This window comes from Vipera ursinii (assembly GCF_947247035.1).
Source record: "Vipera ursinii genome assembly, chromosome: 3".
NCBI lineage: Eukaryota > Metazoa > Chordata > Lepidosauria > Squamata > Viperidae > Vipera > Vipera ursinii.
The window spans coordinates 54,730,027-54,755,622 of record NC_139516.1 but is presented as its reverse complement, the minus strand read 5'-3'; the positions used below and the strand labels follow the sequence as shown (position 1 = coordinate 54,755,622).

General features: G+C 38.5%; 1 protein-coding gene across 1 annotated transcript in view; it reads right to left on the bottom strand.

Annotated features, from left to right (window-relative positions):
• PTPRF (protein tyrosine phosphatase receptor type F) overlaps positions 1-25,596 on the bottom strand; it is a gene marked incomplete at its 3' end in the record, with an annotated part of 545,489 nt that overhangs the window by 40,164 nt on the left and 479,729 nt on the right. Inside the window, exons 15-22 of the mRNA XM_083360223.1 lie at positions 23,411-23,528; positions 19,491-20,069; positions 18,984-19,081; positions 14,527-14,780; positions 13,742-13,832; positions 10,284-10,496; positions 6,798-6,949; positions 1,891-2,006 (exon numbers count right to left, since the gene is read on the bottom strand). Coding sequence (XP_083216349.1) covers positions 1,891-2,006; positions 6,798-6,949; positions 10,284-10,496; positions 13,742-13,832; positions 14,527-14,780; positions 18,984-19,081; positions 19,491-20,069; positions 23,411-23,528 — 1,621 coding nt within the window. The remainder of the gene's footprint in view (positions 1-1,890; positions 2,007-6,797; positions 6,950-10,283; positions 10,497-13,741; positions 13,833-14,526; positions 14,781-18,983; positions 19,082-19,490; positions 20,070-23,410; positions 23,529-25,596) is intronic.

Genomic DNA, 25,596 nt, shown 5'->3' with positions numbered 1-25,596 from the left:
TCCACACATAAGGAAGTTACACATATGGAAGTATAGTAGGTACAGTATTAAAATGGTATCAGTTACAACAAGGATTAATTTACAGGTAATTTTTATCACCAATGTTATTTTTGTCTCAGGTAACAATAGTTAGGATTGTCTTAAATCTTATGATAAATGATTTGGCCTTTTTTTCAAGACCATGCATTCTTGGTTGCAGGAATCTTGTGACCAAAGTGCAGTCAAAGTTTATTCAATCATATAACAGCAATATGTTACCAAACCTGCCTCAGCTGAAAAAGAATAGGAGTGTAAAGAAGTTGACAACTCATGTAAGAACTTTTTGCAAAGTAGAAACTATTAAGATAGAAAGCTTTATACTGAATTAGAGCAGTTTAATTCATTATATACTAAGCAAGACCTTTCTTACTTTAAGAGTTGCTACCAAAGATTATACCTACCAGACTGCTGACAGTTTAGTGGCCGTCTGGTAAGTAGCTATTCAACCCAACCTAAGGCAGTGGCCCGCAACCTTTTGGGCACCAAGCACTGGTTCCACGGAGAGAGGTTTTTCCATGGACCAGAGAGGACGTGGTTTCCCATGCTGCCTGCATCCTGTGGATGGTGGCTTTGCTTGTTTGCGTGGCCCAGTTTCTGACATGCCACGGCCCATGGACCGGGGGTTGGGAACCCCTGACCTAAGGTGAGATTAGATGGAGGCAACTAGTCGTTTAGACTGCAACAAAAGTATCAGTCTTGAAAATCAACTAATAAAGTGGTGCAAAGAATGGGAGCAGGGACTCACAAGTTCTGGTCCAGACTGAACATAAAAACTAATCTGTCTTCCTCAAGCTGTATCTTTTAACACAGACCTGGGCATTTTATGGACTCTGTGACACATTTTGCCCTTTGGCTGTCCCTGTCCGGTCTGTCTGAGGTCGATCAGAGATCAGAAATCAAATGTAGATGAGTGTACATCATGCACACAGTACAACTGCATTACTTCTATTTTGAAGGCGACTGCTACTGTTTTCAATTTATGTTGTGTGTGTTTGAGTGCATGTCTACGCAACTTCACAGTCTTATTGGTCCAGCCTCTCTCCAACAGTCCATTTTCATGTGGCCCCTTGGGAAAGTTAATTGCTCATCCTTGTTTTAACATGCCCTTTTTGTTATGTTTGTGTCATTTTTTTCATCTTTACGATGAGCTTCAGCTATGCAAACTATATGTTGAAACAATAACTAAACTGCACTTGTTCATATTCTGTAGTCATAAAATTTGTATCTATATAACCTGAATAACCCTAACTTCTACTCTGTTTCTAAGATGACCTGAGTGAAGTAATCATGTCCAGCTGTGGAGAAAGAACAGGCTACATGCAGCCATAAACAAACTTGCAGACCTTACCTTGAAATGCTCCCCCCCCCACCGCAAATATCATTTAGGAAAAAAATGCCCCAACTTGATTTGTTGGAAACCAAATATGTCCTTTTTAATTATTAAAATGGCTTAAATGCTTCATGGATTCCACCACCTAAGGAAGGCAGGATGGCAAATGACTTTGCAAGAACAAATGAGAAAACAAATCAAAACAGCTCAGATGAGAGTGAAATAACCTCCAAAAAGCAATAAATCTAGAAAACGCTGCCTTATGAAGAGGCTCTGCTTTGCTGAGGGTCAGCAGAAACTAATAACATAACATGTCATAAGAACCAGAAGGTAGGGCGCACTTCAGGAACCAATCAGGAGCCAGCCTACTAAACCTGCCAATCTGATGTCTGATCTATCAGCAGGTTGGACTTTCATTTGGCTCACCTATCTAGTATGATAGGTACATCCAGTGAAGAGATACACATAATATGAAGGATAAGTATCTTTACAGTAATTGGGACAATACAACTATAGCCCACCTGGTGTTTGATAGTTAAGTCGCCTCATTTCAACAGGGTCAGAGGAGTGAGCCAGCAAGGAGTCCTTCAGGCCAATGGAATGCTCATCCTTGGATGAGGGTGAATTGGCCCTTTTCCTAAGGAAAAAGAAAGAGAAGCTTATATAAGATAAATTTGGGAAATAATAACAAGATCCTGGCAACAGTCGCAACAATATATATAGCAACAAGCAAAAGGACTATTAAAGCTTTCTATCTGACAGGAACATAGTGACAAAAACTTGGCATTCCTCTTTCTCTTCACACTCCTTTCTAAGGGGCTATTTCCTATGGTGGAAGAATACAAAAGATTCTCTGTATTAAAAATTATGTAAAATGTGAAGAGTTGTAATGTACAAGGATAAAGGGTCTTTAGGGTAAACTTTATTGGTCCATTAATACTTGTCTTGAATGGCTGAAGGCCCCCCAGGCATTTGTTAATAGCATAATAAAATACACTGTTGTCTCTTTGGGTTATATTTATGTCCATAGTTCTGCCACCCTAGGCTCTTATCCTAGTAGATTTCACTAATTAAGCAGGGAAGAACCTGTCCAGTAATTAAAGGGGATAGATCTGCAGGAAATTTTAGGATGGCAAGAAATATTATTGGTGGGGTCACTTTAAACCACATGACTTCATGTGGTGCTGCTTCTTCTTAGCATTCATGTAATGCATGTTACAAAAGTTTCTTTTTCAGCCAGTCCAACTTGTACGTGTGTGTGTGTATTAGTGGGATAGGTACGCATGCATGCAAGTGCACATGACTTGCTGTTCAAATCTCTTGTCTACAGTAAAGGCATTCTGATGTACTCTTACGACAAAGCAAATAGGACATTTGGGTGAGTGAATGTCTTCCTGGTGACAAAAGCCCGTTTTTTTAAAAAAGGAAAAAAGTACCACAAAATTGCATGACAGGAAACTACTTGCAACTTATAGGAATTAGTGAGAGTCAGGTTGCCTCAGGCAGATGCCTTGCTGTTAATGTTTTTTAAAATCACTTTCTATGACATAACAGGGATGAAATCTGTTCAACACATTTATTATATATGTTTATATATTTGTAGTGTAGGTTGGGAGGAGATAATTTATAAAGCAGCCACCTGTCAGAAAAAAAGTATTTCATCAATCTGAATTCATTACCCAAAGAAAAGTACAGATATATACAAAAATGCCAAGATGCTTTGTTCTGGCCTCTAATTTTTGTTAAAAGTCAGTTCTGCTCTACTGTAATAGAATTACTTTGTTTTACAAATGATCAGTCAGGTAACAAAGTTAGCAGTCAAGTTAGAAGAAATTTGGTTGATAATATGAAAATGGAATCATTCAGAGCAAGGCTTATTGAACTGATTAATAAAACATACCACGTTCTTAGCCAAACTTTCTCATTGTGGACATGTACATAAGTAAACAAACTTTAGGATACCAATTCTTCCCTAAACGTGGTCATCTTATTTGTGGAGTTATTTATTTACTCTAACAATGACACAAAGTAGGTAAAGGATGAGGAACTATGGCACAATGGCAAGAAAGGCAGAGAAATATAAAAAACCAGGCTGGTTTGAGCAGCGAGTATTTTGGTTTTAGCAATATGAAATTTTTGATCTCAACATACACAACAAAAAGAGAAAGATGCTTAACTACCTTTCCTGTTTGCTAGATCCACGGAGAGCAGAAATAAAAGAGAAAACCAGGATTATTCAAAGATACTAATCATATATACAATAACCCAAAGTCACTTTCTTTCCCTCCACCTTGGAAACATGCATATTTATTTAGAGCAAAATTATGGTAGGATCTAATGTGGGTCAGTCACTGGGACCAAAGGTTCTGTTTTCTGAGGTTTCGGACTTGTGCTGGAGCCCATCTTCAGCCCAACTTCTCTCTTGTTCCCTGAAGATGGGCTCCAGCATGAATGCATGAAAATTATGGTAGATTGCTTAAAAAGCGATGGAAGACTTTGCATTTGCTGTAAATGAATCAAGTTATTGCTACTTTGCCCTCACAAGCAGATAACACTGGACCTTCTTGCCAAGAACATGGTCACAACTAACCATGATAGGGCCTTCTGCTTTTCCACACAAAATTCTGTATTTTCCTGGATTAAAGCACCAAGCCTTTCAATAAATTAATAGGGGGTAAGACACTTCTTGGCGATAGATATATAATTTAAGCAATAACAATCTATGAAATTTAACCAAGCGCTTACATAAAGCTGCTCATTCCTATTATAGATAGTCCTCAACTTACAACCATTTGTTTAGCTACTGTCCAAAATTACAACAGTACTGAAAAAAGTGATTTATGATTGGTCCTTGCACTAATAAATAATGCTGCATTATTTATTTATTTTTTATTTATTTTTTATTGATTGATTGATTGATTGATTGGACTTATATGCCGCCCTATCTCCCGAAGGACTCAGGGCGGCTAACAGTAAAAACAACAATACAAAAATTAAAAAAGAATTAAATAACAGCCCCAAAATAAATTAACTACACAGTTAAAAATTAAAACATTTTAAAACCCATCGTCAATCCAGGTCAGCCTGATGGAAAAGAAAGGTTTTGAGGTCGCGGCGAAAGGACCGGAGGTCCGGGGCCATCCGAAGCTCAAGGGGGAGTTGGTTCCAAAGGGCTGGTGCTCCCACAGAGAAGGCCCTCCCCCTGGGGGTCGCCAGCCGACATTGTCTGGCCAACGGCACCCTGAGGAGGCCCTCTTTGTGTGAGCGCACTGGGCGATGGGAAGTCGTCCCCGGCAGCAGATGGTCCTGCAAATATCCCGGGCCTAAGCCATGTAGGGCTTTAAAGGTAAGTACCAGCACCTTAAATCTCACCCGGAAGACAACTGGTAGCCAATGCAGCTCAAGCAGGAGGGGTGTAATATGGGAGTATCGGGATGCTCCCGCATCCCCATAATCATGAGCCGTGGTGCACAATGGTTATAATGCGGTACTGCAGGCCACTTCTGCTGACTATTGGCTGCCTGCAGTTTGGTAATTCGATTCTCACTGGCTCAAGGTTGACTCAGCCTTCCATCCTTCCGGGGTCGGTAAAAAGAGGACCCAGATTGTTGGGGGCAATATGCTGACTTTATAAACTGCTTACTGAGGGCTATAAAGCACTGTGAAGCGGTATATAAGTCTAAGTGCTACTGCTATTGCTATCATATCGTCAAAATATGGGTGCTTGGCAACTGGTATATATTTACAAAGAGTGCAGCATAACAGGATCATGAGATTGCAATTTGTAACCTTCCCAGTCAGTTTCTGAAAAAGCATAGTCAATGGGGGGAATCTGGATACGCATAACAACTGCATGATTCACTCATGATTCACTCAACTGCAGTGATTCGCTTAACAACTTTTACATGACTCATTTAACAACCACCTTGTCTAACAACAAAAAATCTGATCCGAATTGTGGTCATAACTTGAGAACTACTTATATACACAAAAAGTTTATTAAATGTTGACAGGTTCATTCATTCCATTCCAAAATGAAATGCATGGACTGTTATCTCACTTCCACTCTTGCCCTACAAGTCAGCAAAGAATTAAACTATCGCTGACTTTCATCTTGGTCTCAACGCTGCTAACATCGGATGTTCTTGCTTTGACAACAGATGGAAATGTAGCCATTTTTTCTCTTTCGCTTTTCGAGTTAGATCAGGGCTTTTGAACCAGTGGTACGGGCACCACCTGTGGTACTTTGGCACCTGGCAGGTGGTACGCGACCATTCTAGAAAAGTGGTAGCGGGGGAGGGGAATGAGCTGAACCGGTGGCAGCACCGCACAAGCCTGAGCGAGAGATGGCTGGAGCTGCAGGACTGTCAGGACTCAGCAGAAGTGCCAGGATCAGTGCTTCTTCGGGGCTGTCAGGGCTCAGTGGAAGCGCCAGGATCAGCGCCAGGCTCCAGGTGGAGCTCGGCGCTGATCCTGGCACTTCTGCTGAGCCCAGAAGAAGCACCGATAAGCTGGAATGTTGCAGCATCGCCAGGGTCTTGTGATTTACATTCAGATGCTTGGCAAATGATTCATATTTATGACTGTCACAGTGTCCCAGGGTCATGTAAAGTGACCAAAACCTGCTGCAACCACCCAGCAGACGGGGTGAATAAAAACCAAACACCTCCCACTCCACCCTCACTGCCAATCCTCAACAGAAATGCTCACAACAATGAAAACTTCAGACAGGAGGAAGAGCGCCGCCAGACAGGCAGGCATCTTGCTTGGCTGTGGCTTGGGGGGCACTTTTTCAGTGCCATTGTAACTTCGAACAGTCACTAAGCAAACTGTTGCAAGTCGAGGACTACCTGTACTTCATCACTCTTTTCTTTTCTTTTTTTGGTCATCAGGTTTTTGACACCTTGCTAGGTGACTGGTGGTACTCGGATGTTGCCATATCCTAAAAGTGATACAATGGGTGAAAAGGTTGAAAAGCCCTGAGTTAGATGATGCTGGGAGGGGGGATGTAGATGACAGTACAGTTAGTCATAACAATAATAACTCAGCCATGGGAATCAAGGTTACTGTGGCCCAGAGCTCATAAAGATTTGGTGGGCTGGAGAGCTGGGGAGAAAGCCCACACTTCAAGCTAATGGGGGAATGTGATTTATGACTGTTAATTGGAGTAGGGAATTGTGCTTTGCTACTTTGTGCCCAGGAGGGGGGAATTCAGTTTTTGGCTTTAACTATGTAGTGCTGATGTTTTGTTTCTCGAATAAAAGATTCTTTAAGGTAAACAATGCCTCAAAGTTCTTTTAAAGAGTTTCATCTGTCAGAACCATGACACTTGGCTTTAACATTATATTAGTTTCTGTGCAGAACTTAAGCCTGTTTAAGCTGCCATAATATGGCAGCATAGTCACTATGAGTATAGGTTGCTACTTACCTTTTGAAGAGTAGGATAGCAATAACGATAATGATAATCAAGATGACTGCAAGGACAGGCCCCATCACCCATAGCATCTCTGGTTCATCTTGCTGCTTTGGTGATACCTCCATCACAATCTCATCTGAATAGGGACTGGCTGCATACTTCTTCTAGAGAATGGGAGAGAAGAGTAGACACAGACAATGAAAGTAAAGAACTTCTCCTATTATTCTTTTCCTATCCTCTGCCCAATAACTCCAGGAGGTCCACCTGTAATTTTTCTGAGCAACAACCATGGAACCATTGGATACTAAAACCAAAATCAATTGTCTCCCCTTTGCTAAGCAAAAAATCTGAAGTACAACAGCCAGGAAGTACCTTCCCTCAATTCCAGAATGAAATGGTCTGGTTTAGAGAGCAAGCTGACAGTTTCAAAGACACAGAGTCAAATTACAATCTTTGGTATTGCAGCAAATTAAACACTATTGCTGATAAGTAACAAGTAATTAGTTTATTTTATTTGCAGTTTGAAAGCATGCAAATGCAAGTAGATAAACAGATATAACAGCATTCTGTGTGCCTTGGCATATAGTCATGCTGACTACATGATCATGGAAATGTCTCCCTCGGCTAAGAAATGGAGATGAGCACAGCCCTCTAGAGTTGGACACGAGTGGACAGGGGAAACTTTTACCTTTGTAAACAGACCACCAGACTTGATAAGTTAGGGAACACTCTTGGGCAAACTACTGCATGTGAAAAATCATAGGCATTCCTCAGGCAAAACTAGAGATGCCCTTGCCTGCTGTATTCACAGATCAGCACTTACGTATGCTATTTTCAAGTCAAAGTAGAAATCATCTATACACTGCCATTTCAGATTTACCTTACAGGTCAGGGAGAGACACAAGAAGAAACATGAATTACCCTTTTTATAGACGGTACTAATTGCTGTGACCAAGGAAGCAGCATACATTGACCTCTTTTTGGCAAGAGAAGCAGAAAACACTCATACCAGTCTCTTTTTATGCATCCTCAGAAGGATGCATATATATACAGGGCTTAATTTGAGCCATATTTCAACTCTGGATCCTTAATGCAAGAACTTGAGAAACAGCAATCAATACTTAAGAGTCCATTTTAATACTATTAAGAATAAATTCCAAACATTCTGGGATTGAAGGAAGGAGCTGCAGAGATTTTGAACTCCTGACAATTCTCACTTTAGAAAGAACATATGCTAAATGATAATATCGCTAAATGATAATATCATCTGTAATGTTTGCATGGTTCTTCAGCCAAGATTACCTAACATAATGAGAATCAAAAGGGAAGCTTTAGTTTATAGCAAGTAAGATTAACCAAGCTCAACATTAGAAGTAGTAAGCAGGTATGAGAACTTGGAGTAGCCAAGAACACCACTGGAGCTTAGCTATAGAATAGCTGTAGCTGGATCACTTCCAGGAAAGAATGGAAGACTGAAAATGTAGAGCTGATAATGTATTAAGAATAGGGAGTTGAAAAGCAGATTGGTTCCTTTGACCCTCTCTGGACAAGGAGAGGATGCAAGATTGTCTAAGTTGCACTTGATATGGCGGCTCCTCACAAGGACGGGCGGGGGAGAACTGGGAGCCAAGAGAACTTGTGATACCTGATCCAGCCACAGAGTCTTGCAAAGGACATTAATTTCACATATTTTTTGGCTAATCACTACTTTAGAAATTGCCTGTTAACTACTTTAAGGAGATTAGACCCCCCTCAAAATGACAAGGCTGGAAACGCCAGGCCAATGTCTTCGATCCTTAATATAAGAAATTGAAACTTTTTTTAAAAAAAGCTTTAGAAATTCAAAAGGAACACAGGGTTTTGAGTATAGAAAATTTTAAACGGATTAAAGAGTCTGAAAACATTAGAACATTTGATCTCGAATATTAAGACTCTGAATTTAATTCTAGAGAACATATTTTTGTGGAAATATATTTTAGATATTGAAGACATAACAAGAGATATAACAAGCTAAGCAACTTATAAAGGCATTCAGAGACATTTTTAAAATAATAAAAAATAATAAAATCAGCTGAGGTTTTAAAAATTAAGAAGGAAATAAGAATGCCAATTTGAGAAAGTAATTGGAATAATTTTGTCTTACTGGACTTTCAAAAGAGGCTTTTAAAATTTTTAAGAAATTAGAGATAAGGATCAATAATAATCTAAAAGGATTAAAAAGCAAGATTATTTTACCTCAGAGGAAGTTGCTTTATTCAATCAATGACACCCAGACTGGAAAAATGTTGTGACTGGATTTGCTTACAATTAACATTATGTTTTAAGACTTTTTTCCCTGTACAGTCACTTTATGTATCCTAATTGGACAGCATTTAAATTAGCCTGGTGTCTAATTGTCTTTTTATTTAAAGTACAGGATCTTCGTGAATTTGCTCTTTTTATAGGACAGTGTCCCTTTTTGTCATGTTAAATCTCAGCCTTTTGTTTATATCAGGATACTGGGACCACTTTATGCCTTCTAAATGTGGACTTGCTTACAGTTGAGAGTTATGGTATGGAACAATGAATTTTACATTTGCTAATCAATGTATTTATTTTAGGGATCTATTTGGACTTTCAATGATACCTGGATTGGAGAAGACATCACTTATTATAGTCTTTCTCAACCTTGGCAACTTTAAGATGGATGGACTTTGACTCCCAAAATTCTAGAAGTTGAAGTCCACCCATCTTAAAGTTGTCAAGATTGAGAAACACTGATTTATTAGATTTGCCTTTAGTTTAAGAGTTGAGTTATGGGATGAAGAATTTTATATCTGTTAAGGGAAGAAAAAAATACTGAAATTTTGTATTATGATGAGGTGAGAAATCACATTCTTAGGTTGTTTTTTCCCCTTTTATGTTTTCTTGCACTTTTATTCTCTTTATTTTTTTCTTTCCTTTTTAGTTTGTATCGTATTTTAATTATGTATTATAATTAAAACTTTTAATAAAATTATTAACAAAAAACCGGCATAGCTGTAGCTCTAACCATACCAAACACCTGGAAAGTGTGCTCAGCTAGTCAAGTGCCTTAGTAGATTCACTCTTGCATACAGTAATACACAACTTGTCCTCAGCTGGCAGCTCAGAGCCTTCACCCTCCCAACTTGGTTGCACATTTGCTATGTCCGTCACTGAAGTGTTCAGACTGGGTGAGTAATGGCGCATTTGACCAGCTCTAATGAGCCATTACAAGTAAATGTAGCTGAAAGTAAGAGCCATAACATGGGACAGAACAGAAAGACCCAAATATCTTCATTACGTTGGACGTTACTTACACATTTCACGCAGAAGCAGCACTTTCCTCTCGCTCATCCACACCGGTGTGCAACAAAAGATAATTTAAATGCTTATATGGACAGGCAAGTGGAAGGAAAAACTTCTACAATCTCTACTATGCCAATAATCCAACAATGCTAACTCTGAAACAGTCTTTTTTTCTTTCAAGAGTCTTACCGTATCACCATCCTCCAGTGAAGCCAGCACAAAACAACGGTAGCTCAAATCTTCTGAAAGTGGCTTATTAAAGAAGCCTTTATAATTCTTTTCATCTCCCAAAACAAATGTCTCTGGCAGTTCATCCACTTGGGCCGCAATGTAAGGCTTGAGGCGTTCTGCTTGTCTACGCTGGCGCCATTCTGTGGCCCCTTGGTTTATGGCCTCAAGTAGCTAGATAGTCAAAGAAAGCTTATGTAAGAAAAAGTTCTGCCAGATCCCTTTGTGAACTTCACTTCGCAAAAGCGTATGCTTTTAATAACATTTGTTACTCTAAAAAGGTGCTCCTGACTTTGTGCCACCACAGACTAACATGGCTCTCCTCCTACATAGGACAAGGTAATCTTTTGTTGTATGAAGAAAAAAGGAAAATGAATAGGTAAAAAGAGCTTAGGGCAGTAAGCAAATTGACAATACCCAATGCAGATGTTTATTTATTGGATTTCAAGGCCATTCCACTCCAAAAAAGATTCTGGAGGGCTTACAACATTTAAAAGAATTATTTAGAGAAACATGCTGCCTGTAGAAAATTACATAAATGTTTTCCAGAAAAAAAATGGTCTGGAAACAAAGCCAGGTTTTAAAGAGACCTGTAGAAGACTTGGAGACTTGAAGAATGGGAGCTATTATGTATGTCAGCGGGGAGGGATTGCTATTGCAGTGGGCATGGTCTGTGACAAAGAAGGCATGCTTCCTCAGTCCTGCAAGATGGCAATGTTTCATTGAAGGGACCTGGAAAGTATCCACTCTGCTTGTTTGTATCAAATGAGTAGAAACAATTGAAGACAGATGAGCCCTCAATAATTATGCCCTATGCCAGGGGTAGGCAACCTCGGCTCTTTTATGACTCGTGGAGTCCACGAGTCATAAAAGAGCCGAGGTTGGCTACCCCTGCCCTATGCCAAGGGTAGGGAACCTTGGCTCTTTTATGACTGATACTGATTCAGGAATTCTGGGAGTTGAAGTCCACGAGTCATAAAAGAGCCAAGATTTCCTACCCCTGCCCTATGCTATGAAGGGTTTTGCAGATAATAACTAGCACTTTGACTTGCACTTGAAATCTGACTGTCAAACAATACAGCTTCTGAAGCAACCATGACAAATCAGCACAACAAGAAGTGCCTGTTACTACCCATTATGCTTCATTTTGAACCAGTCAAAGCTTTTAGATAATATTCAAGAGTAGCCTCACACAAAACACATTGTATTAGTCCAAATGTGAAGCAAGTAGGTTATGAATGACATCTGAAGTTCCTCCTGAATGAGGAAAAGGCACAATTGGAACACAAGGTGCACTTGTTCAAAGGCCCTCATGAATATAAGTACTATTTACTGATTGAGCACTATTATCCTAGAGGATTTCCAAACTGCATACTAGTCTCAAATGGGAAGTTCAACCCCACACAAGACCAAAGATGAAAATATCTGAGATGGGCGTGTGTGTGTGTCAGGATGCTAAAGAGGCACATTGACTTTGTTTTTTCAGTCTTGAGTCTGATAAAATGCCTCAACTAACGATTTCATGTGCATATTAACAGGAGGGGCGAGAGCATCAAGCTTTGAGGGACCCTGATTTCAACACCAAATGGTACTGACCACCGAGGAAGGAGGTGAACTACTGTAGCATAGCACCCCCACTTCTAATTTGAGTAGCTAATCCAGAAGGGTACTGGTAAACAGTACTGAAAATTGCCAAGAAATCAATGCACACGAGGGCGTATGCAGCACCTTTACCCCAAATCTGCAAAAGGCCAATGACTAGCACCACCAGTGCTACCTCAGTACTGTATCCTGGCCTGAAACCCCACTAAAATTGGTCCAGATAACTACTTCCTCCAAGACCCTTTATAACTCCTATCCAACCACTTTACCCACAAAGGGGAGGCTGGAAACTAGTTGATAGTTTCCAAAATATCTATCGTGGAAGCCCATGAACTTGAATTTTCAGAGAAAAATAATAGTTTGAGAGGCTTTGAGGCTTTGAGATGGATTTATCTTACCCAACAAGCATACTTTGCAGTACTGTTGGATATGTCATATTTTTCCATGTTGTACTGTCCATATTACAGCCAAGTTTTTTTTAATAAAATCCCATAGTCACCCATAAATTCAGAAGAATGATATAAACATACCAAGAATTTAATTACATTGCTTGGAGAGGCTCTCATATAAATATATTACTAAGTGTGCTTTTCTAACGAATAGAAATAAATGCCAGGGTTTGAAACTAATTTAAAGTGAAGGAAGGCATAACATATTTCACACAAAATGGTAAAAACAAACATACAACAGCAAAGCAAATATGATGCCAGAAAGACAGAAGTTACATAAAATCATGATATTATACAATATTAGGGACACAGCCTATTGACTTTTACTCTCTAGAATTATCTTGTTGTTTTACATCCACACACTGGAACTTCAGGTCCTATCTCTTTGAGGTCAAATACACATACATCCATAATACAATATCTTTTTGCTTTGAAGAGAAATAGTGAAATAGAATGCAGAAGGAAATGAAGTGTGATCCATAAATGTAGTAACACCTCTGGGAATTTTAGCATAATGACTTCTTTCAAGTTAAAATTGCAGGCAATTTTTAGATTTAGTTGGAGTTAATGGGCATTTAAGGAAGTTAATGCTTCTAAGAACATTAAGAGGTGGTGATAAACCCTGCTGTCCTAGGGGAATAATCTTGCACATGCAAAAACAAGAATATCCAGCTTCAGAAAATGCCAAACACTACTATCCCCAGCACCACAGGGCTGGTGAATATGACTGATATAATCTTCTCAGTTTAGTATATATGCTGTGGATTATGCTGAAAGACCCTTTGGAAAAGATGGGTCTTTATAAGTTTGTAAAAGGTCACTGGAATAGGGAATACTCTTACATTGGAGGGGTAGGCTATTCCATATGATTGGGCCCCCAACCTCTGAGGTCCTGAGCAGATATTCTCTAATTGTCAATTGTGTTGTATGGGTAGCTTTTATCAGGCAAAAGTGGCTTTTTTTAGATATCCTCATGCCGTTAAGGGCTTTAAACATATTAACAGCATTTTGAATTGTACTCAGAAACCTACTCCTAACTAATGCAGTTATTCAATTATTGTGTTGTTTTATTCATGAGGGGAATCACATATTTATCAATTAGAACATGATTGTCCAACCTTTTGGTTTGCCTGGGCTGCACTGAGTGAAGAGGAATTGTCTTGGGCCGTATATAAAATCTATAATATAGTTAATGCATATAAGTTACAAACTTCCTTTAAAAATATTTTTATGATCTTGTGGCACTGCATTACTAGGACTGCATGTGGCCAATGGGCCACAGGTTGGACACACTTGATTCAGGGGATTACAGATTCACCTTTCAACCAAGAAGTCTGAGAACAATAGCATATTTCTTTCTTCTCATACCTGGTCCAGTTCCATCTCATCTGGACTGTTCACCCTGGAGGCAAGTGTACTGCTTGAGTGCTCTATTGGTACTACCACAACATAGTACGACCTGTGGAGGAAGAAAAAGAGGGAAAAAGTGAGTTCTCCAAGAAATAATGGAATGCCCTCACAAAATCCATGCAAATGTCACTCACTGCTTCACTTTCTTTCCATTCTTCAGACTGTCATGAATAAGAGAAATACAGTTGTAAAGCTTATTTTATAGCAGAGTACCAATTTCAGTGGTATGTTATGGAACCATAAACACGAATGAGACTTCAACAAGCTTTGTAAGGGATTTACATACATTAGTCAGAGTAATTGGGCAGGATAAGGTCATCTTGGGTCCTTTAAGAGGAAAGAAAGGGAGATTATGGCTTTATGGCCTTTATTACCATAAAGAATATATAACTCAAAGAAGCAACATGCAGCACAGAAAAATAATTGTCCAAAATCAGAATCCTAATAGGTTGCTGCTTCAAATCTTACACACTAATCTCTTGTATTTTGTTCCTTGCTACTGTAATATATTTTAAAGAATTTTGTAGTTGAACTCACACAATTAATCAAAGTCAGTGAAATCTGACATGATTCCCAGTAATACCATTTCACTGCCCATACAAAAATCTATTCACTTCACAGGGATTTCCTAATTTGAGTAGGAAGATACAGTACTAAATTCTAATACATTGTACTTCTTGGAGGATCAGAGCATAACGCCAGGTCAGTATCAGTACGGAATCAGAGATGTGGAGAGAGTATACCTGACTGGCACAGAAGTCTTCACTTTGGGGAGAGTGAGGGTGAACTGTCCATTATGGATATATTTGTATGTGGAAACAGGCTTTGTCTGGAAAACATCAGGTGCTGTCCGGATGAAGACCCGGTGTTGCAATGCACCTGCACTACTTCCCCGGTTTGTAAGTGCAAAGGAATAATTTGTGTCTGGCACCAAGTCATTTATTAGCTTCTTCATAGAATGTCCATCTACCTCCACAGTCTGCCCATTGTATAGAATCTGAAAGCAAAGTAAATAAAGCATTGCATGTCATACTTAGACATTTTCTCCTAGGAAAGAAATGAATTTTGTCACCAAATTTCTATCTCCAAGTTCCTTTGATCTTCTGATAATATGTGAAAACTGATTTTAACTGTAACCACTACTAAAATTCTTGGGAATTTCTCAATATACAGAATGCACTGATTTTCTAAGTCCACTTCAACTGAGTTCTAGGTCTAGTTCTAAAGCTGAAAATACCGTGATTCTGTGGGAACATTGCTGTCCAAAATGATACCTTTGTATTACATTGGAACTTAAAGCACTTAAAGCACATTTCCACAGACTGCAATACACCCCAATGATTCCTATTTGAACGGATGATTTCAGAAGATGGCACTCAGAATCTTCATTGTGCTAGTCTTTGAAAGAAACAGCCAGTTCATGGTGCCTCATTGGCTTTGTTACTGATTTTTAAATATAATTTTTATTGCAAAAAATCTTAAGGTTAAAAACAACAGAACTATAAGAAAAGAAACAAAAAATAAGGGTTAAATGAGAAATAGAAAAAGGAAGAAAAAAGAAGAAAATAAAATATAAAGGTTTCATTACTGATTTTTTCATGTTTTAATTATATTGTTAAGAGACAGATATAGAGAGACAATAAATATTCCTTTCTTGTCATGACTGATGCAGACTTGCCCAGATAATTCCAGACATCTGCAATATAGCGAGCCATTTCTGTTTTAACAGCCAAACATTGGTTCCATCTTTAACTATACTCTAGCTGTGGCAAAGCAACAAAAGCAATTAAAAAACCCTCCTTTGTTTCTTAAATAAATACAGTAACTAATACTTGCTAAAAACTAAGATTTTGGATGATGAGCCAATACTCTATAACAGGAGTCCCCAACCCCTGATCCGTGGACCAGCACTGGGCTGCTGCATGCCAGCAACTGGGCCGTGCAAATAAGCAAAGGTCCATCCTCAGATGCAGGTAACATGAAAAACCACGTCCCCTCCAGTCCGTGGAAAAACCTCTCTCCCCGGAACCGGTCCCTGGTGCCCAAAAGGTTGGGGGCTGCTGTTCTACATATCCAGGAATATTCTACTTACAATCTCATAAATATGTGTAAAATCAGTCACATTTCACAAGAAAGCATACATCTAACACTCCTTTAAGAAATAGGAAAGAAGCATTCTTCTATTAGGGACATCAGGTTCTAACTGCAACAGATATCATAATGCCACTACTTCTTCACTCCACCAGACCAGTGATTTTTTTTGCAGGGAATTGTATCTCCTGGTGCAGATGAAATAATGATTGTTGCTGGAGGAAACTGAAAACCTCACTATTGATTTTCAGTAAAGGATTTCCAAAGGTCCCAGTTCTCCCCCAATAAAAGAAAGGAAAAAAAATCATGAGATTTATCATTCACCTCCATTTTATAATCTGGACAATATATGCTTTAATTAAATCTGTTAAAGAGAAAGAGGACACTGTTTGGGATGTAGATTTAGTGTGTAACTGTTTATCAACTGGAGATAATGCTAATTGTTCCCGTGGAGATTTATCAGCAGTGCTTATTAGATTATTAGGTTTTGGCATGGCATTCTGCATGTGTGAATTAAACAGCTGGACACACAGGGAGCCTTGTTTGGAATATTCTTGCTTTGCAGATTATATCCAGGCCAGTTATTCCTTCGGTATCTAACCTTGCACATAACCTGCACATCTAGAATCAGCAATAGATATTAGGAAGCTCATTTGAACTTCTTATAATTGCACGGCTGCTCAATAGTTAGCAACCCACTAGAATCATCTGCTCCCATCTGCTCCATGTGGCCAGTTCATAGAGGAAATGGCTGTCAACTCTAACTTAACCCTCATCAGCAGCCTAAGCTATATTAACTTGGCCAGACCTTCTTGAACTTTACATACTGTAGTATCTTGATAATTCATTAGTTCTTTTTTTCCCTTCTAATATTTTTATTAATTTCCTAATTTTACATTTAGGAATTTAAAAAGCAACGTGGTGGCTGGGTTAATCAATAGTTCAGTAATATACAAAAATCTTTAGTACAAATCTCAAACTACAACCTCAAATATTTCCTCTCTTTTCCCCTGAATATCTACTATCTCATATTTAAGCTAATACAGTTCTTATTACATCAACTAAATGAAAACATCATTATTGCATTTATCAATACATTTTTAGCTTATACGTATCTTAATTACTTTTACATTCAATCTTTACATTCAATCGATGTCCTGTTATTGGTTTTTCCCAATTTTTAGTTTCCCATCAAATTTAACATTTAGTATTTATAATTTCCAGGTTTTAGGTAACGAAATTTTCCTTTATCTCAATTAATAACAGAAACTAATATTCAAAATACACATCGTATCAATTTGGGTATAATCTTGTTCTATTTCCTAAAAGTTATTCATTAGTTCTATTAAGAACACATTGGATCTGTGGAACTGGAAATGAGGGAAACTCAGTACAGAAACCACTATTAATAAATGTGTTAAGTTTCCTAGTCCAGGACTCAGCTGTAAATCTTTAAATCCTGATTCTAACAGGCTTGGCTAGGCAACAGAGGTTACATATCTCTGTCAAGGTCATCTTCCTTACTCCCTCCAGGAAGTTTAATCTACAGCAGGGGTTCTCTGTATATTCAACACAGTGTGACTAAATACAAATCTTTATTGTAAACTAGAAGGGTTATTAAACAGTTGATTCTCGTCTGTCACAGTGAAGGTACAGTTCCCTTCATACGCCTGGAGTTTACACACGTTGCTTCTTCTTTGTGCCTTTTTCCATGCTTCAGTGGATTCTTTGCTCTGTACTTCATGGCCCTGAACCTGAATATTGCTGACTGTTGACATAATTTGCACCTCTGTTCTGAGAACCTTCAGGCTTAGCTCTCACAGTATATCCACTCACTGCTAGCAAGGTCAGCAGACACAACTTCATACTAAGATGCCTTAGCTTGCTCTAAGGCATTGTTTAGAGTGGTTAGATGTCCAGCATTATTCAAGACAGTGTAGATTTTGTAAATATTTTCCCCGTCTTCACTCTGGTGGGCTCCCGTTTTGCCTGCCATTTTCATTGGATCGTGTCTGCTTTCCTGTAAGGTTAACATATTTGGGTTGTAAAACTCCAGGCACCCCTAAACATAGCATCTCTTTGCTGCCATCAAGTGAAAGTCCAGATTTTTGCAGCCCAGATATGATAGTTCTGCTCTGATTTCTTGCAGGATATTTGGAGGCAGTAAAAGTACATCCAGGCATGAGACTGACTTGGCTGTCCTCCAAGGAGTGTGCAGAATGATGGCGGTGGAAAGGAAGTGGGAGACATAAACACGAAATCTGATGCAAGATTCAGAGCTTTTTATCTTTTCCTTGGAGGGCTGTCAATACAAAATTAAATAGTTTGCTACGGGCAGCTAATGCTGATAGGGTCTGCTAGCTGTAAAGGCAACTTCCATCCCAGGTTTGCTTGTGCGTATCAGTAAGAGAGCGAAAGCATGGAAATGTGTGCAAGCATGTATGTTGCAGGGCAGAGTTATCTGTATCAGGCCTAATAAATACTCATCTAATATTTTTGTCTATTGTTACATTTTTTAAAAAGTTGGAGGTATAGTCTCTCATCACTATCTTTTGCTTATCATTTTATAGGGTTACTCTCTTCCTTTTTAAAAAGTATTTTAATAGGCACTTTGTGTTTAAATATTAGCTAAATGAGTTACTCTGAATAAGGTCCCATGGTACTAAGTTTATGTTTCCATGCCCTTTACTAATACAGCCTAATTATTCGGAAGCATTTTCAAACAATTAGGATACATTTTAAAAAATAGAGCAGTTTTCAAAATAAAGAAATGTTTACTGGGTAATGCAAGGAGCTTGGAGGGTCTGCCTAGTTGCTGACTGCGACACTTTACTGACCGAGTCTTAAAGAGTTAGGAATGAGAAAGTGTAAGTACTATGCAGCAGCTAAGGCAAAGCATCCTGCTGCCAAAATCCTGATATGTCTCTCTAGGTTTACATGCTTAAGTAGTTTCAACAAATACTGTCCTGATGGCAGCAAAACAACCGATTTCAGATAAATAGTCTGATCCCTTATCGCTTTTATTGAATCAAAGTCAGATTTAGGACTACCTGGAAGACTCTACAGTAATTACTACAGGTTTCCGTCCTGGATGTTGATAGTTCCTTACCTTGAATGGTACTGCTGATTTATAAGAATCAGGCACTTCCCAACTAAGTAGCACTGAGGTTTTCATCACAGCACTGACACGGAAGTTCTTTGCGAACACTGCAATTAAAAAGACTTCTCTTGAGCATTCTCTGGGAAACAACTATAGGCAACCGTTATCAAATCCTGCCCTTTCACATTTTAGATTTAAAGTAATGCAGATTTTTCATTTTCTCCTTTGGCTCTTCATCACAAATGTCAAAAGAGAATAGCGTCCCTGGTTGCTCGAAGAAATTCCTTTTTGACGTTTACATGACATCAGTTGTGATACAGTGTTCATGCACACAGAAACAATGGCATCTGTATTTTGATCTGCAAGACCAATCATGCAACCCTCACACCTGTCCCTGCCCTCTACTATTATAAGGTATATTAAGACTGAATAAGATAAGGTAAAACTAAATGGGACATTTTTCACCCATTTTCTACAATAGGAATTCAGAATCTGACCACAGCAAGAGGTGCCTACCTTGTTCCATTGGCATTGTTCTTGACTGAATGCTGGGGCTGAGAGGTCCCGCTCCCTTGCTATTGTGGGCTCTAACTTTGATGTCGTAAGTTGTGTCAGATTTGAGATTGGTCAGAGTGATACTTTGTTCCTTAGTAACATTGGTCAGGTTTTGCTGGCTGTTTATGTCTCTGTATACAACTGTATAGTTGGTAATTTTTCCATTCCTCTCAGCCAGCAGTGGTGGATTCCAGGTCACTTTGGTGGTGGAGGTGGTAAGCCCAACCACCTCCAGGTTCTGGGGGAAGCCACTTGGTGCCTCCTCTGGAGTAGTTATTTCCTTCTCAAATTCCTCCCCAGGACCTGCCCTATTCTTTGCAGACAATTTGAAGACATAAGTGGCACCCTTGTAAAGTTTGGTCACAGTGTAGTGATCGTCATCTTTTCCAAACTGAATTACTACCATCTTCTCTTCATCAGCACATTTGTATCGCAGCATGTAGCCCAAGAGCTCTCCAATCATCTCTTTGGGCGGGAGCCAATTGATTAGGGCGGTGTTCATAGATGTTGTACTGATCATCATAGTAGGTTTGCCTGGGACTGTGGAACAAAAACAGGGTATTAGGCTATGAATGGAAGGAAAACTTAGATCTTGAAGCAGTCAAACAGCACTGGAGCTGAACTACAAAATGAATAACAGCATCTATATGGATTTTCCAGAATCATGCTGCATCAGATTGCAGATAAATGATTTCATATCTAAAAGAATGTTAAAAGCATTTTGCACATCCAGGATGGCACATGTGGAGAAAAATCTTCCCAACTTCCAAAGTGCCCTGAAGTGGTTCAGCCCAGGAAGAGCTGTTCTTTATTGTAATTCTGCATGGGTAGTCAGTTTTTACTACTCTGTGTATCCCATAATTAAATAAATCAAAATAAATTAATTGTCCAAGGCTTTATTTTATGGAGTGGGTATCCTTTAGCTCCAGAAATAAAGAATAATTGTTAATCTAACACACAAATGTCAAACTCGATCGCGTCATTTCATGTTTTGTGACGTATTTTGCCTTTGCGGAGCCAGAGTGAGTGTGGCCTGCGCATGACACATCCTGCCTGCAGGCCACAAGTTTGACACCCCTGATCAAGCATGTCATTAAGTGATGTAGTAACATGTAGGAGAAATCAATATTGTATGACAAATCATTTAAAATGCAGAAGATACAAGTTTGGTTTTTAGCTTCATAAATATATCCCAATTTAACAATTATCCATATTAAAACCAAAATCAGTCTCTATGGATTGCTTATCCAGCTCTGTCTTACATCTCAATGTATCTATCCAAGCATTCCTTGAACCCCAACATTTTTCAAAATGTCAGATAATGCAGTTTTGGATAGTTTGAACAAGGTGAAAAGTATCATTATAATATAGCTATTTGGTTAGTAGCATAAGTTACTGAGGACAAGTCCAGACTCAGCTTTGGAATCCCTGCTAGTTTGATGCTGACAAATTTCATAGTAGCAGTTATAATTTCACCACCTGTGTGAGCTCCTGAGAGAGTGAGGCATGCTGCTTGCAATCAAAATACACTGCGTTTAAGCTGATGAACTGGTTCCTGCTAGGAATGCTGATGTGATGGCTGTGCAGCAACCTGATTCCAAATTTTCTATGTGCAGTACAAATTAAGGGCTGCTCCCATCAAAGCTTAACACCTGCTGTATAAAATGGATGGTTTCATACCTCAGTTACACCCACAACAGACACATCTCTTTCCCCCACATCAGGTGAAATTGATGTGTAAATCTAACCGCAAGCAGAACTATTCAGAGCCTGTTTACTGCCAAAATAAGCATTAGCCTGTGTTGGATTGGGGCACCCAGAGACAAATCACAACAGCACAGTAATATTCCACATATGGTTTGAGTAGGTTTAGCTAAGTTATGATGATGATGTTCCTCTGTGAAAGCCATTTAGATTATGGAAAATGTTTTAACAAACTTTACTTGTTTTATTGGATACTGTGTTGGTAGGGTGAACAGAATTGTTATGGAAAATGTTTTAACAAACTTTCCTTGTTTCATTGGATACTATGGTGGTAGGGTGAACAGAATTGATATGACAGAGAAGCTAAGAGATGGCAGCACTAAGAACGGCACAAGGAGGAATTTTAAAAGGTTTCTATGATTTTGTAGAACTTGAAACTCATCTAAAATTTTGCCAGACTAACTGGTATATATTAGATTAGAACAGACTAACCCACACTTTTTATATGACAGCAATGCTCCAAAAATACTTTCCATCTCGCTTGTTCTCCAGATACCTGGCTTCTCTTTCTATCAATATATTAACATTTCTAGAACTAATATACTCTTCAATGGAAAGAAGTTTTAAGAATGGCTGTTGAAATTTGGCAAATACGAAGATAGGGATAGATAATGTTTTCATTCATTGTTTTTAATCTGCCGAGTTTAAAATATGACAAAATCTGAAGCCAACAGAAATTAGCATACTGTAAACAACCAGTCATCGTTCCAAAACAAGAGACTACTACAGAAAATCCTTTAAAAAGCTCTGCATTATCTCATTTGATATACTTGGATAAGACTGTAACCACAAATCCTGAATACAACAGGCAGTTCCAACTGAATCCTAGTGTGCTTTGTATTGTGGACCTCTGTGTGTCCCTGAAATCCATTTCCATCATCTGTTTGTTTGTTCTTATTTAGGCAGGAAGAAGGAACAGGCATAAGAAATGCAATATTTTCTTAATCAAGGGTAATAATGTCTGTACTGCAACCAATTTTAATGCTGTTCTGTGTTTGTAGTTTTATCTTCCTTTCAAATACCATTTCCAAACAGATCAATAGAGTTAAGTAATTATTCAAAAACACAGCTCAGAAAATAGGATTGAGTCCTAGACATCATTTAACTCATTACAATCGTATACTTCAGTGGTTTCCAATCTAAGGCGTCACTGAGGGATTGAGAGTCTAATACGGGTAGTTATTGATACAGACACTAACAAGATATTTTTAAAATTAAAGTCTCAGGAAGTCACTAAATCTGATACAACTTTATTATACATGCTTGATATTGGCAATTTCAGTATTTTTTAAAAGTTAGTGGTTTTTTTAATTTTAAATTTTGGGTATTTGAAATATGGCATCAGGCAAAAATTATCTCTGCTACATGGTGTATATAAACACAGTGTTGTTGACTCTTGGTCATACTGTGTTGATTAAAAGCTGTTGTGGTGATCCAGATAAAGGAAAGGTTAAGAATGACACACACAAATAAAGGCATCTAAATGAAAATTTATGTTTATTACCATGTACCTTGTAAGGACATATCATTTCTTCTCTCTGTTTGGTATAATAAAGTTGAGATAATTCAATGAATAATAAATAGGATCAGAACAGACAAAACTGTGCAAAGGACCATCAGTGTCACCTGATGACTATGTGCCTGAAATAACCAACTTAAAGCCTATCCTTGCTATGAAATGTGCTAATGGCAAACCAGTATAGATGGTTTTTGAAACAAAGGCAATTCATGGCAAATAAATCTACAAAACACTGTTAACCATGAGAGCTAATAAGAGATGAGGGATACAGTATCAAACACCAATAATTAACATAACAGGATCATTGTATTCCAGTTCTGCTTGAGACATCTGCTGGCTGCTAATTTACCTGTAGATTGATTACAAAGGATGAAGGGAGGTCTGTATTTGCATTGTCTGTATTTAGTTTAGTTCCATTCACTACCATGTGCAAACAGTTTAGAGAGCAGGTGAAAGGGGTAGAATTTTTGAATATTCCCAATTTCTCTTAAGTTTAAAATTTCTGCCACGACTCCAACTATATCAATGATTCAGCAGCTCAAAAAAGATAGTAAAGTAGGCCTGTCCATCAAGAGATATTGTAGAACAAATGGCTTACCTGCTCCAGTTGTAGCAATCACTTTGGCCTTGCTGCGGGCTCCGTCCCCTTTAGTGGTATAGGCTGCGATGCTGACAGAATAGGTAGTTTCTGGTAAAAGGCCCCCTATGATGGTTTCCTGTAGGGACAAAAAAGATATCATTATATCAAGCAAATTGAAAAGGAATTGATTACCAGAACATTTCTGACTCTCAAGATATATTCTGGAGTTTTCCTCTAACCAATTTAAAAGTTTGCTTGGTTTCAAGCTCTTTTAGCTCTCACAACTAATACATGTATCTATAGAGTTAAAATTACAAATTGGAAAGGCAAGATTTTTTACATTACAAATACAGGTCAAGAAACCTCTCTTTAATCAAATCAAGTAGAACAAATATTCAACTTTTTTCTCCTAATTTGGGCAGAAAGCTGAAAAGAACCTGGAGAAATTTGTAGAACCTTACAATTATAATGCAATATGATAGAAGTTACTTGTGGTCTGATTGTTAAGTGTATAATGTAACTCAGCCAACAAATGACAAAATAATATTTCTTAATTGAATGTCATCAGTGAAGAAACAAACGCTGTCGAGTAGCTAATACAAATAATCATCCCTTAGTGAGGCACTACCTTGACGTAGTTGTACTGCTAACATACTCTGAGAAATATGAGACCTATGCCAGGCGTTTAACCATCCTGGACAGAGGTCCTCAAGAGGAACCAGATGAAGAGTGTCTCTCCCATAAACAATATGGTGAGACAGAACTCACAGAAACCTGTACTGGATCAGTTTTTACTTAGGTCAACAAGACCATGCTAGGTTTTGGTTTCTGGACATCTGGTGACAAGTGGACTACAGGATTCTGGGCTGTTGGCTGAGCAACCAGCGCCAGAAGCTGCAGAACCCCTGGAAGAAAAAATCTTACCCACTGCAAACATAAAAAAGATTGAAAACAAAGAAATAATGATTCGCTATTACAAATCCAATAAAAAGAGGATATCTGAAAAAGGTTCCACCAGTTCTGAAAAGAACAACATCAGAATCAGAAACGACAGAACAGCAGCTAGCAGATCAGCATCAATTTATAATATGAAATAAAATATTCAGAAAAGTAGAATTAGTAGAACTGCAAAGGTCAATGCAGGCCAAAGAAACCTAAGCCTTGTCAGAAGTAGCTCAGACAATAGAGACAAACCAGGGAGAGTGGATGGTAAAGGAAGCCAACATAGTTATTAAATCATTCTCATTTCCAAACCAGGTGCCCTCTCCTCTAAATTGCTCAGAAATGAACAAATCTGTAACCGAAAAAACAGGAGGAACTGAAATGAAGAATAACTGAACTTCTAGAATAGCACAAAAACAACAGAAAAAGGTTGCCTGATTGAAGCTTGTTTAAAAAAATGTTTAAAAAGCAGCTTTGACGAGCATTAAAAGATGTCGATACTGTAAATATCAAATTAAAGCACGGGCTCACTGCAAGAAATTAACTGATGTACAGCATGGTTGCAATTATAACTGAACACCTGTGATGCAAAATCAACAAAGAAGAAAAAGAGTCAAACAGTGCACCACCAAAATGGAAGGTTAGACTGGAAAACAAGATCAGCATACTAAAATCAGATAGAATCGATGAAAGGAAAAAAAAGGTGAAGAACAAAAAAGACCTAATCAAGAAACATCTCCCAGAAACAAGAGAAATAATAAAGCAGCAAATAACAGCTATAGCCAGAATGATCAGCATATAAGAGCCTTGGTGGAGCAGCGGGCTAATGCCTCCTTAAGTAACACCAGCTGCCTGCAATTAGTGCAGGTTCGCATCCCACCAGGCTCAAGGTTGACTCAGCCTTCCATCCTTCCGAGGTAGGTAAAATGAGGACCCAGATTGTTGGGGGCAATTAAGCTGACTTTGTAATAATGCCGCTTGGGGTGTGTGTGAAAGCCCTAATAAGCAGGCATATACATAGAATGAAGGCTACTGCTAAGCTTGTAAGCCGCCCTGAGTCTTCAGACTTGCTTTAACTTGCAAAGTTTTTCTTTCAGTTTATAAGTCTAAATTTTACTATGTCTTACTTTCATGTATATATAAAATGCTTTCCAGCATCCCTGTTTATTGAATTTTAATTGTTATGAAACACTTATGGGCAACAATTTTTATTTTTAGAAGCGGAGTCAAAATTTAACAGGAAAGCTCCTCAAATCAACAGG